This window comes from Eleutherodactylus coqui, chromosome 8 (assembly GCF_035609145.1).
Source record: "Eleutherodactylus coqui strain aEleCoq1 chromosome 8, aEleCoq1.hap1, whole genome shotgun sequence".
NCBI lineage: Eukaryota > Metazoa > Chordata > Amphibia > Anura > Eleutherodactylidae > Eleutherodactylus > Eleutherodactylus coqui.
This window is the reverse complement of record NC_089844.1, coordinates 134,386,289-134,398,707: the sequence shown is the minus strand read 5'-3', so window position 1 is coordinate 134,398,707 and position 12,419 is coordinate 134,386,289. Positions and strand designations below refer to the sequence as shown.

The 12,419-nt window shown below is 44.0% G+C and overlaps 1 protein-coding gene across 1 annotated transcript in view; it reads left to right on the top strand.

Annotated features, from left to right (window-relative positions):
* LOC136576846 (ankyrin repeat and fibronectin type-III domain-containing protein 1-like) overlaps positions 1 to 12,419 on the top strand; it is a 236,364-nt gene that overhangs the window by 179,252 nt on the left and 44,693 nt on the right. The window contains exons 5-9 of the mRNA XM_066576445.1: positions 2,044 to 2,245; positions 4,252 to 4,459; positions 5,391 to 5,585; positions 6,562 to 6,675; positions 8,242 to 8,339. Coding sequence (XP_066432542.1) covers positions 2,044 to 2,245; positions 4,252 to 4,459; positions 5,391 to 5,585; positions 6,562 to 6,675; positions 8,242 to 8,339 — 817 coding nt within the window. The remainder of the gene's footprint in view (positions 1 to 2,043; positions 2,246 to 4,251; positions 4,460 to 5,390; positions 5,586 to 6,561; positions 6,676 to 8,241; positions 8,340 to 12,419) is intronic.

Sequence of the window (12,419 nt, the reverse complement as noted above, 5' to 3'; positions counted from 1 at the left end):
GCCCCACCATGAAGTGAAGTGAATCATTACGGAAGGGCCGCGGGACTTCAATAGAAGACGTCCATGCGGAATCCGCACTGAAATGGAGCACACTGCGATTTTTCCTCCACGAGCCCGCTCCGGATTCCGCTATGGAAGTCCGTCCATGTGCAGCCGGCCCTCTTCTTGTTTCTACAGAGTCAGATTAGAGGGGAGAAATGAGAGGAGGGCAGAACAGCCTCAGTGATCAGCCATTCAAGCTCTATATGGACAGGTTAAAATAGTTGCTTTAAGCTCACTGACTTATCTCTAGCATGGAGGAGAGTATACAGCAGTACTGAGCAGTATAGATGTGATTTCAGTAGTTGTAACACCATAAACACTCACTGTTAGCTGCTGCAGCAGGTCTGTGTGTGAGTCTCTCTGCTTTTCTCATTCCTTCCCCCTACTCTTTCCATAGACTTTCATGGGCAGCATGAGACAACACTTCCTGTGGAGGGGAGTGTTGTCCATCAAATGGACAGAGTCCATTTGACAACAGTCAGTGGAGAGCAAATTAGAGGGAAGTTTGACGCCTATTGGCCAGCACTTTAGAGTAAATTTTCAGCACAAAAATGTCATTGTTAGGGCTGACACCCACTGGCGATATTTTCTTCCTTGCGCTGCGAGAGCACGTGAAAACACTCACCTCGCAGAGCAAGAAAAACGCCGGAATAAGACCGGGATATCGCTAGTCTTTTCAATGGGGCCAGCGGCAGTAGCGCTAGCCCCATTGAAAAGATATGGAGAATACAGCGGACAGGGGACCACGGGGATGAAGAAATCCTCTGCCACAGCTGTCACAGCTGTGGAAGAAGTGGAGCATGCTGCTTCCGGTCCCATTGAAAGCAGTGGTTTGTGGCAAACCCTGCAGTATGATTTTCAGGGAAGGGCTTGAAATATAATATAATATAAATGTAAAAAAAGTTTTAAAAAAATTACTCACCTCTCCGCCGCTCAGACGCGTCCTCCGGCTGGCTCCCCGACACTGCTGTACAGCACTTTCAGCAGGCAGGGATTTAATCCCCGCCTCCTGAAAGGGCTGTGCTGATTGGCTGAGCGCTCAGCCAGTAGCAGCCAGTGCTTAGCTATTGGCTGAGCGCTCAGCCAATTACAGATAGTGTTTAGCTATTCATTCATGAATAGCACTATCTTAGCTATGAATAGATAGATAGCCCTTAGATAGATAACATGATTTACATTTTTGCTAGTTATCGCCTTGACTATCACATAAGACACAAGTCCTTTGCAAAATCAGTGACCATTTAAGGTTGGCACATGAGAATCCTTCTTTACTTGCTGGTGACTCTGTAGCTTATAGTTTATCATCATTCTGTACTGGAGGTCAGCTCTCCACGCACTGGCATCTTGGTTCTTTTGCGCTTATACACAAAAGCCAATCAGAAAGACCTCTGTCTACAGTGTAAAGCATTGGGTCAGCCTAATCCTTTGGAGTCACCGATAAAGAACGTCTCCAAAGCTGAACCCAAAACTGCAAAAAAAAAAAGGTTCACCTTTAAACAGCTCGTCACTGAGAAGATGCAGGAGAAAAAGACCACAGATAATAATTGGGGCTGTTGGCAATGGAACACGCAAAGTGGTAATGACTGAAAGTCCCTTTATTGTTGCCTTCTATTGTAGGGCCAGCCTGGGACCTTCATCAGGCGTCACATGAACATGTCATTAGTGAGGATCTGTGCCGTGTGACATACACATGCCCAATGCAGTGAATGGGAGACAGGCCCAAGATGTTCTCTGAGTCACTGCAGTCCCTTCATTCTTCTGTCTAGCAATTAGGGGTTGGCTCCCTGTAACCCCTACTAATTGCTAAACATCTGAAAAGACCCAGCTACTTGTCAAAGCCTTATCCTCGGGTAGTGACTAAAACTGGAAATGTGCTATTGTTTACAAGTCTTTGTGTTAATCAGACAATTTTACTACTTATTTGGTGGTCATTTCTCATTTAAAGGATCAGTCCCTGAACGCAACATATTTTCTTACCCTTTAATATTTTTTCTTACGTAGGTCATCCTCACCAAAAATGACGCAGCAGATGAGGGACATCCAGCTGGGACAGGCCAAGAAACCGTCAGGCCCCTCATCACCGAATGCCGCCAAGAGACTCTACAGGAACCTCTCTGGAAAGTTCAGAGTCAACTACACATCTTTTGATGAAACCAGCTTGGCAGCGCGGAATGAAAAGGAGAGGCTGCGGAAGTCATGCCTTGTATGGCCACAGTATACGACCCATCACTACAAATAATTGTCTTAGATGCTCAAAATCATTTACAAATCGCACATTACACTGCTGGCTGCTGACATACACAAGGAAAGCTGAAGATAGCTGCTACCAGAGTCTTGAGACAGTCTTGCAATCACAATGCTTATCGGGAAAGGAACATATACAAAAAGCTATCGAAACAGTTTTTCCTACTGGAAACTGTTCATATCCAAGAAATATTTTGCCATTTTATTGTCTTATAGGTTCATTGGCCCAGTATGTTACTTCTAATAACCAAGAAAGGCTTTGAGGCATAAACCAACCAATGGAGCAGATTTCCATCCGTCAGAACTGACCAATGGAAATAAGCATTACATATGGCCTGCTTAAAGGGGTTTCCAGAGCTTGGATATTGAAGACCTAGTCATAGGATATGTCATCAGTATCAGATCGGTGGGTGTCCTTCACCTGGGACCCCTGCCAAACAGCTGTTTGAAGAAACTGTGGCACTCCGATCAGCACAATGGTCTCTTCAGTGTATCCCAGACACAGCGCCGTGCATTTCGTAGTGGCTGTACCTGGTATAGCAGCTCAATCCCAGTCACTTTAATGGAACTGAGCTGCACATAGGCCACATGATCAATGAACATGACATCACTGGCCAGAGTAGAGGGTGAGCACCAATGCCTCTTCAAAGAGCTAACTGGAGGGTGCCCCAGGTGGTGTACCCTCACTGATCTAATATTGATGTACTATATATACTAAGAATAGGTCATCTATCCTTTTAGTCCCAGATACGACCCTTAACCCATTTTTTTTCTAAAAATCCATGCTTTATTGTATCTAAAAAAGGAATTAAGGCAAATTTGGAATAGTCTTGCTTAAAGGGCCACTCTAGTAAAAAAACAATCATTCTTTATCAGACTAGTCCACCAGTATATATAATCAGCTAGTATTACATTGCTTAGTTATACCCTTCTATCTGAAAATTCTTGTTCTTTTCTTCAGGTGGGTTATTTAATCTCATTGTGACCTCCTGTGAATTACTTGTCTTTATGTTCTCTCCGGGAGTCAGTATCTCAGTTACCAGGACTTGTTTGTATGATGAAACTGCATGGACTGTACCACACAGGCTCTTCATTGGGGAAGGGGGCAGAATCTCCCATCACTGTTACTAATGATTAGAGGCTCCTGTCACACAGTTATAATTGAAGAAAATGAGAGTTTATCTTGCTCACTGTATACTTATGGTCTATAGCTTATGAGGAGAATATAAAAGGTGATGGTAATCACACTGGCCTCCCAGCAGGCAGAGATGGTACTGACTTTAGCTGATCCTGTGATACTGTGCTGATGCATCATGGGATTGATAGCATAGCATAGAGGAAGAGAAATCTAAAAATCAAGATGATGTCTTAAAAGTATCAGACAGGAGGCTGCACTGCACGGAAGTGTCTGCAGTATACATAGGAGATATCCGGAGTGTGACAGGCAATTAGGTGAGAGGTGTAGGAATAGAAAAATTAGTTTTTGCTAGAGTGGCCGTTTAAGAAAAATCTTCCGATTCTGACCTATCTCACTGTATGGTTACAGACCACAAACAAACCCTACCTTCCAGTTGCTCCCTCTTCTACTGTCTGTTGGTTTGCATCAAAGCTGTATACACAAAATGGTAGAGTATATTAATCCAGATGGTTTATAAAGTGGCTTCATCTTTTTTTTATTTTTCATGCATTAAAACTATACAAAAAATAATTGGTGTATACCACCTATGTGCTTTATAAAGAAGCAATGAACTTTGGAAGTATTTAGTCGGTAAAGAAATCTGCAAGTGTGAAGGATGAGGTTGTTGCAAAACATGAAAATACAAATGCCCACTGTAACTATAGAGTCCAATGATAAAATTCTGGTTGCATGTTGCCGCCACTAGGGGAAGCACTACTAGAAAGTAATACTTGCTGTTACACAGATATAGAAATATGTACAAGTGTTACTGATGGTCTTCATTGCAGTTTCAGGGGAATGCTGCTCTCTTTGAGGCAGTTGAAATGCAAGACCTTGACCGGGTGCAAGAATTATTGAAGCAATATAGTGTGGAGGAACTGGACCTCAATACTCCCAATAGTGAGGGGCTCCTTCCGCTGGATATCGCGATTATGACCAACAATGCTCCAATTGCTAAGACACTGCTGCAAGCTGGAGCAAAGGAAAGTCCACACTGTGAGTATACAGAGATGTCTGGCATGCACTAGCCACACAGATAATTTAATATATGCTTGTTCAAGCTAATGGAGCAGAGCTGCAGCACCATACACATCATCAGGGCTCCTTCACACGGCGCTGCGCTTTTCAGCCAAAAAACGAGAGGCAGCCGCAACCAAGTTTTCCCCTTCACTTTCCTGAGAGCTCTCATAGGTTACCATAGGAGTCTTTGGGAACATCCGGCATATTCTGGCAAAAGATAGGACAAGACCTATCGTTTCTGGCCAGGCGTAAAAGCTGCTGAATGGAATGTGCATCGTATGCACTATCTTTTCCAGACGGCTTATTTTATGCACCGGAAAATCGCCTATCTGAACAAATGCATTGGAATGCTTCAGATGGTCGCGATTTCCGGACGGCGTTTTATCGCGGCAACATCGCTGCAATAAAAGGCTCGTGTGAAAGAGGCAAGACTTGTGCTGTTTCTAGGAAAAAGCAGACCTTTTTTTTAATCTCATGGTACTTCTTTAACAGGGTTTTCCCACAAATGACATTTATCCACAGGATAAGAGATAAATGTGTGATCACTGGAGGTCCAACCGCTGGGACCCTGAGCGATCCCTACATCTACACACCCTAAGTGCTCCATGTGAATGGAGCAGTGATGCAAATGCATAACCACCCCTCCATCCACTTCTATGAGAAAGATTGCTGAGCGCAGCGATTGCTTTCCATCCCATAGAAGTGAATGGAGCAGTATTTGCGCATACACATCAGCGCTCTATTCATATGCAGAACTCGGGGGGTGCAGATGTCGAGAATGCTAGGGGTCCAAGCAATGAGACATTCATCCCCAGTCTTGTGGATAGAAGATAAGTGTCATTATTGGGAAAACCACTTTAAGTATATGTAATGTTAACTGTTAGTCACTCTGCCTATCTATCTGCAGTTATGAGCTTGGAAAGCAGATCACTCCATCTGTCCACTTTGGTTCGGGAGGCGGAACAAAGGGTTAATGACCTCACCGCTCAAGTGGTCAATGAAGCCCCAAATGTCGACTGTTCTGAAAAAGAAAAGCAACTGAAATCGTGGGAATGGAGATACCGGCTATACAAGCGCATGAAAGCTGGATTTGAGCATGCTCGTAAGTTCAGCTCATTCTACATGTTTGACTGATGTGTTGATAGCCCATTACAAGTAACACGCATCTATGCCTGTGCAGGGCCCGAGGGAGCGCAGCATGTCTAGTCTCTGTACGGCTCTATGGACTGGTGTGTCATGGTTGCCTCCTACGGCGCTGCACTTCATTTTGCCTGGAGTATTCCTTTAAGCTAGATTTTACCTTACACTGAAAAACTCCTGGACAGTTGTGATGATAAAAGTGCAATAGCAGCATTATTAACTGTCATCCAAGATCTAATAATATACTTAGTGTTTCCATTCCTCATCATTTTCAAGATCTCTGCCTGCTGTCATTGAATGGCAATATTAATTTTTCCATCCAGCGGCTAGAGTCACTCTGATCATGTGTCACTAACACAAATACAGCACTAGAGATGAGCGAGCATACTCGCTAAGGACAATTGCTCGATCGAGCATTGTCGTTAGCGATTACCTGCCCGCTCGGGAGAAAAGGTTCGGCTGCCAGCACGAGGTGAGTTGCGGTGGTGAGCAGGGGGGAGCGGGGGGGAGAGGGAGAGAGAGATCTCCCCTCCGTTCCTCCCCGCTCTCCCCTGCCGGCAGCCGAACCTTTTCTTCCAAGTGGGCAGGTACTCGCTAAGGACAATGCTCGATCGAGCAATTGTCCTTAGCGAGTATGCTCGCTCATCTCTATACAGCACTCATTACTACAGAAAGCATGCTATAAGCTGTGACGCTCATGCAGCTATGTCTGCGGGACGTGACCAGCTTCTGTATAGAAACAAGAATCTTCCATTTAATGACAACAAGCAGAGATCTTGAAAACAACAACTGTCTGAAGCACAAAAGATGCTAGAATCTGAATATTTGAAATATTTTGCATAGTTGATGACCAGTTATGTTCTAGACTATAACCACACCTACAGGGGAACACAGAAATATAATAGGTGTGTAACAAATACTTCTCTACTGTTTCATAGGTGTGCCAGATCCCCCAACCAATGTACGCCTAGCCGTCACCAGTAGCAGCACTCTGCAAGTGACATTCCAGGAGCCACTGAGTGTCAATTCTGCCGTTGTCACAAAATATAAAGGTAGCTGTTCTGATCGATAAAACCATCATTTAAGTGATAAAATATTCTTAAAAATCTTAAAGCTGCAATAACGAATACATCCTGCGCACAAGAACAGCGCTGTTTGTAAAAAAATCTGACTTTTTTTTTTGTTCGTTCTGATTTCAAACAAGCCTTTTAACACATAACATATTATATCATCTCCACTTAATTTGCCTTTTTTCCTGAAAAATGCCAGTTTTTTACAGGACATTTCCCAGGACATTAATGGCCCTGATGGAGGCAGCAAAATGCCATCAAATGATCCACTTTGCCAACATTTCAAGCAAACTCTTTCATTGTTTTTACAATGAAATTAGGAGTTAAGGCCCATTTAGACACAATGATTATCGCTCAAAATTTCATCCAAACGATGGCTTTTGAGCGATAATCGATGCGTCTAAATCCTACTATCGTTTGCTTTTCTGCTGATCGATTGATTTCATGTGTGCATGAAATCCATGGTTCTTGATAGCAGAGATGGCATGCTGATTTTTCTGGGGGCAGTGCTGATAACATTGCTTTTAGTTGTAAGCCCATGGCAAAACAAAGGACATGTATTTAAAGAACACACCACCTGCTGTTCTGTAAATACATCTCCTGGTGGCTCATTAACATGTAAATGATGTTAATTAGCTGCTAATGGACATTAGTGCCCATGAGTAGCTATGCAAAAGGATCGCTCAAAACTGTCACTCAAACTGGGGCTTTACTGATAGCATTCTTGTAATATTCTTGGTGGACCAAAGTGGATAATACTTGTTATCTATGGTGGTCTAAAGATACTTTTACATGGCTCAACTACCAGCTGAAAAATTGCTGAAACTAGTGATTTACCAGTAGTTATCCCATGTAGAGTTGGGACCCGACACGCAAGAATTTGCTCAGTAGTCGCTAGTTGCTTGGTTTCAGCTCACTCACACTAAGACACTAGTGAGCATTTTCTCGCTCCGTATAAACAGGTAGTTGTTCTTCTTTGAACAACTGCCTGTTCAGTAAATGGAGGCGGGTGGCCGGAAGAGATCTCCGATATGCTCCGCCCCCATTCACTGAATGTGAAAGCACAGGAGCCATAGTTGTTGGGACAGCTGTTGGGAGCTTAAGTGCCCAAAAGTCATCCCATCTAAGTACCCTTAGTTGATAAAGGGGTTAATACTAATATCTATGGCAGTCTAGGTAAGGTTACTAGGTCTAGGTTACTGGTTAGCACATAATATTCTGAGTTGTCTCCGATAGTGAATGGGCTTGGCTCTTTTCAAATGAATATATTAATTAATATATATATATATATATATATATATATATATATATATATATATATATATATATATATATATATATATATATATATAGTCTACACACCCCTGTAAAATGTTAACATGTCATGTTAAAAAATCCAACAAAGATGAATAATTTGAGATTTATTTCCACCACTAATTCTGAACACAACCATATCCCACAACCACAACAATTGTATCCACTGTATATACTAATATTAAACTATAGTATGTGTATAACAATGTAACACTCCCGTGGGTTGTTCTACAGTGGAATGGAGTTTGTCGCCCTCATTTTCTCCAAATGTGGGAGAAGTCGTCATTGAGAAGCTGAGAAACTTACAGTTCAACATTCGGGGTCTTGTTTCAGTAAGTATGATTTTTATGCACAGCTATAAGGAAACCCAAACAGAATGGGGCTTTTTAAAAAAAAAATTGACAGTTTTTTATTTCGCAAATTGCACTAGAAAACTGTCTTACATGTTTGTGCTGCATTTACTAGGCGCTTTAGACACTTTTGGACACTATTTTTACTGTGTCAGACACAGACTTTTTTTTATAGAAGAGATGGGGGACGCGTCCAAAAGAGGTTCAAAAATTCACCTTGTCTTGCGTCAAATTGCACCAAATGTTTGCCGTGGTTTTTGGAATAAAGTAAGTGAACTAAACTTAGACTGGACAGTCTTAAGAGCCAGCGGATTTATTATTCAGCAGAGCTGCTGTGATAAATCTGGTGCGTTTTAAGATTGTCTAACTTCTAGATAGTATTAGTAAATAAGCCCCGAGGTGTGTCGGATGCTGAAGGTAATTGTATCTGTTCAGTCTCTATATGTCTAAGTTCTGTATAAGTCTAGTGCGCTTTTTGTCTTTCTTCCCCACTATTTCCAGAGCGCTGTATCAGAAGAATGTTTCCATCCATTATTTCAAGCTAGCCATGTAGACTGTTACATTGTAATAAGCCCATCAGCTGTAAGTCAGTATGAGCTTTCATCCCCTAAGGCCACTGTCACACATATCGCTTTTTACCGCGATGGAACGCTCCCATTGATTTTAATGTGGCTTCTCAGACCTGCACTCTATGGCGGCGTTTTTACACCGCAATATTCGAGCGCGGTCTGTTCTATTTTTCAGCATTTTCCCATTTTTTAACGCACCACATCACCCATCACAATGAGGGGGTGCGTTAAAAAGCGTCGTCAAATGCGATTTTGAGCAGCGCTTTCTGAAGGCATGTGGGAGATTTGCCCTACGCCACTCTCACACAGCCCACCTTTTATAGTATCCAGCGCAGCGTTTGAAACACTGTGCTAAACGCCGTAAAACTCTCCCATTGATTTCAGCGGAGCCTCGTAGACCAGCGTTTGAACACGTCGTTTCTAATACTGTGATTTTCAAGCGGTGTCTGCTCTATTTTCGTTTGTTTGGGTGCTTCTTAACGCACCTCATCACCCATCATAATGATGGGGTGCGATAAAAAACGCTGTCAAATGCTGCACAGTGCGTTCAAAAACACTGCTCGAAATCGCGGTAAAATGCCATGATTTCAAAGGCGGCGCTTTGCTAACACTGATATGTGTGTCATCTGATTTAGGTTGCTCTAACATCTGTGCCCGATGCTCTGTTCGGGGAGCAGGTGAGGTGAATCTCCGTGGCCAGATAAGTCCGTCTCTGGATGTAACCAAACTGCGCCAGGCAACCCCTATTGACTATAATGGGGCCCATCCACTATCCACCCAGCTGCCCGGCTCTTGAACTAAAGAAGAAGGACAGCATGCAGCGCTTTTTCTTCCAGTATTTTGAGCCGGGTCTGTGACAGAACCTCCAACCGGAGGCTCCGACGCTGATGTGAAACCGGCCTTAGAAACCCCACTTCCCAATACTCTGTTAGACGAGGGTTTCCCAAATCTTGACTTCCCAGCATTTACTAAACCGTAAACCCTGCATGACTCTGTAACAGCATGCTGGGAGTTGTAGTTTTGCAACAGCTGCATATCCTCGCACTTAATGAAAGGCTATTGTTTTCCCTCCTTTGTATCTAATATACTGGATTGTGCTGGGGGGGGGGGGGGGGGGGTTACAGTCTTCCAATAAGCCGTATCCATTATAATGAACAACCCCAGCATATTCTCAGCAGAGCCGCCGTGTCTGGTAGCAGAGCCTGGCTAGACTAGACAGTGGTAGAGCAGATGGGCTGTAGACAATGCAGCAGGTGAATGCAGATTTACTAGGCATGTTTCTGGGCCTGGGAAATAATGGCCAGATTCCTAATTACGTCTCTTACAAAACCCTATAAATTCCCTATACCCTTCCATGTACAGATAATATTAGGCACTTGATTCAGGCGTCTCCTTCAAGTGTCTGTCATTACTCCCACCCCCTTCTTTTATCCCTACACTCATAATAAATCAGGACTTGGCCATCCGCCACCTACTCAGATCAAACCCTCTCACCAGCTCCATAGCTAATTGCAGAACAGGAGCGCTGACTCCACTCAGTCACCTTTTCTATCTGTAGGGCTCAACCCCTACAGCTAACAAGGTCGCAGGCTGGTTGGGGGCCCGGAGCGGAGCGGTTTTATCTCTCTGAGAACTGCGTCCCCAGCCGTACCCCAAACCATTGCCGCCACCCCTACAGCACTGTGTCTATACTGGGATCTTGCAGGTTGGATGACGAATGAGTTGCTGACAAAGGGACCTGCACAACACCAGCATAGACATGAGAACATGCGTTTATATATTATCTCAGTGTTCACTGCAGAGATTAACACTGAAACGCTTCTCAGCTGTGATAAGGCAGGTGTGACATTCTGGATGTTGGCATGTGTTACACAACACTATTCTTTGTTTCCTGGCTCATGGTACATAGGAGCTGACAGTATTGCAATACAATGACAATCAGAAAGATAGCTGATACCCTGAAGAATAGCTGTGATTTCTGTGCCGTTCCTCTGTTATTCCTCCTGGAAATGTATGCATAAGTTGACAGCTATGTATTACGCTTTTCCAGGTCAAGAGGGTGTGTTCCTTCACTGATGGTTTTATACTTTTGTGTGGGACTATCCAGAGAACCAGACAGCAAAAAGATTTTATGTTAATCTACCTTAAAACAGGGACATTCCTGGACAGGATGGGGCTCAAAATATCCAGAAAAATGTTGCATCCAAATGCTGGCAAGTCTGTATCCTATGTAGTAACTTCAGTTTTTGCAGGTGATCAAGAACAAAACCACCGTCGCTAGCGGGGTGCCTCAGGGTTCAGTATTAGGCCCCATTCTGTTCAATATATTTATTAACGACCTGATAGAGGGGCTGCACAGCAAAATATCAATATTTGCAGATGACACAAAATTATATAAAGACAATTAACACAATGGAGGACAATGTGCGGCTACAAACAGACCTGGATAAGCTGGGGGCTTGGGCAGAAAAATGGCAAATGAAGTTCAATGTGGATAAATGTAAGGTTATGCACATGGGCAGGAAAAACGGATATCACCAATATACACTGAGGCTGGGTTCTCACGGGGAGGATTCTCGGCGGAAATCTCGCGGTTTGGCCGCAGCGAAAAACCGTGAGATTTCCGCCGGGAGAATCGCTGCTTCAAAACCCGCAGTGGTTTTAAAGCGGCCCGGCCGCTCGCTCTTCCGCTGCGGCCGGCGCTCCCATAGAGGAGAGCGCAGCCGCAGCGGGAAAAAAAAGGGACATGCTGCGGTCGGCAAATCAGCGCCGCAGCGGCGGCTTCTGCCGGCTTAGCCACAGCGGATTTGCCGTCCTGTGTGGACGAGATTTTTGAGCGATAATCTTTGTGTGTAAATGCTACCATCGTCTGAACGATGATTTTTGGGTGAGTTTTTAAAATCCATCATTCAGACTGCACGCTGTGTTCTTCATGGGAGCAGTGGATTACATTGTATTCTCTCTGCAGTCTATGGGAGAAAACAGACCAGAGGCTGTTATTTCCACGGGAGCTAGAGATTACATTGTATTCTCTTAGCAGCCCATGTCTGAACAATGGAGCTAATTGCAGAGCTCAGACCACCTGCTGAGTTCTGCAACACCTTCAGGAGGCTCATGTGCATGCAAATGAAGCTGCTAAAGTACTAATCGGCATTAGGGTCCTTTTGGATGGGATGAATGTCGGGTAAACTATGCCTGACACTCGTCGCTGTGTGTTCTCGCTCCCATGCTGTTAGAGCTGGAACACTCACAGAGTGTCCAGTACGGAGGCGGGGAGGCTGCAGGAGATTTCTCTCCTCGCGCTTTCTCGCCCCTCTCCATTGACCTAACATAGCGGCCGTTCGGTACTGAACGGCCTCTATTTACACTGAACGATGAGTGATCAGCTGATCATCTATTATTTATGCAGCTTAAAGCTGATTGCTTATCGTTCGGTGTAAATAGCAGACGTTCAGTGTTGAACAGCCGCTATGTTATGTCAATAAAGAGGGGC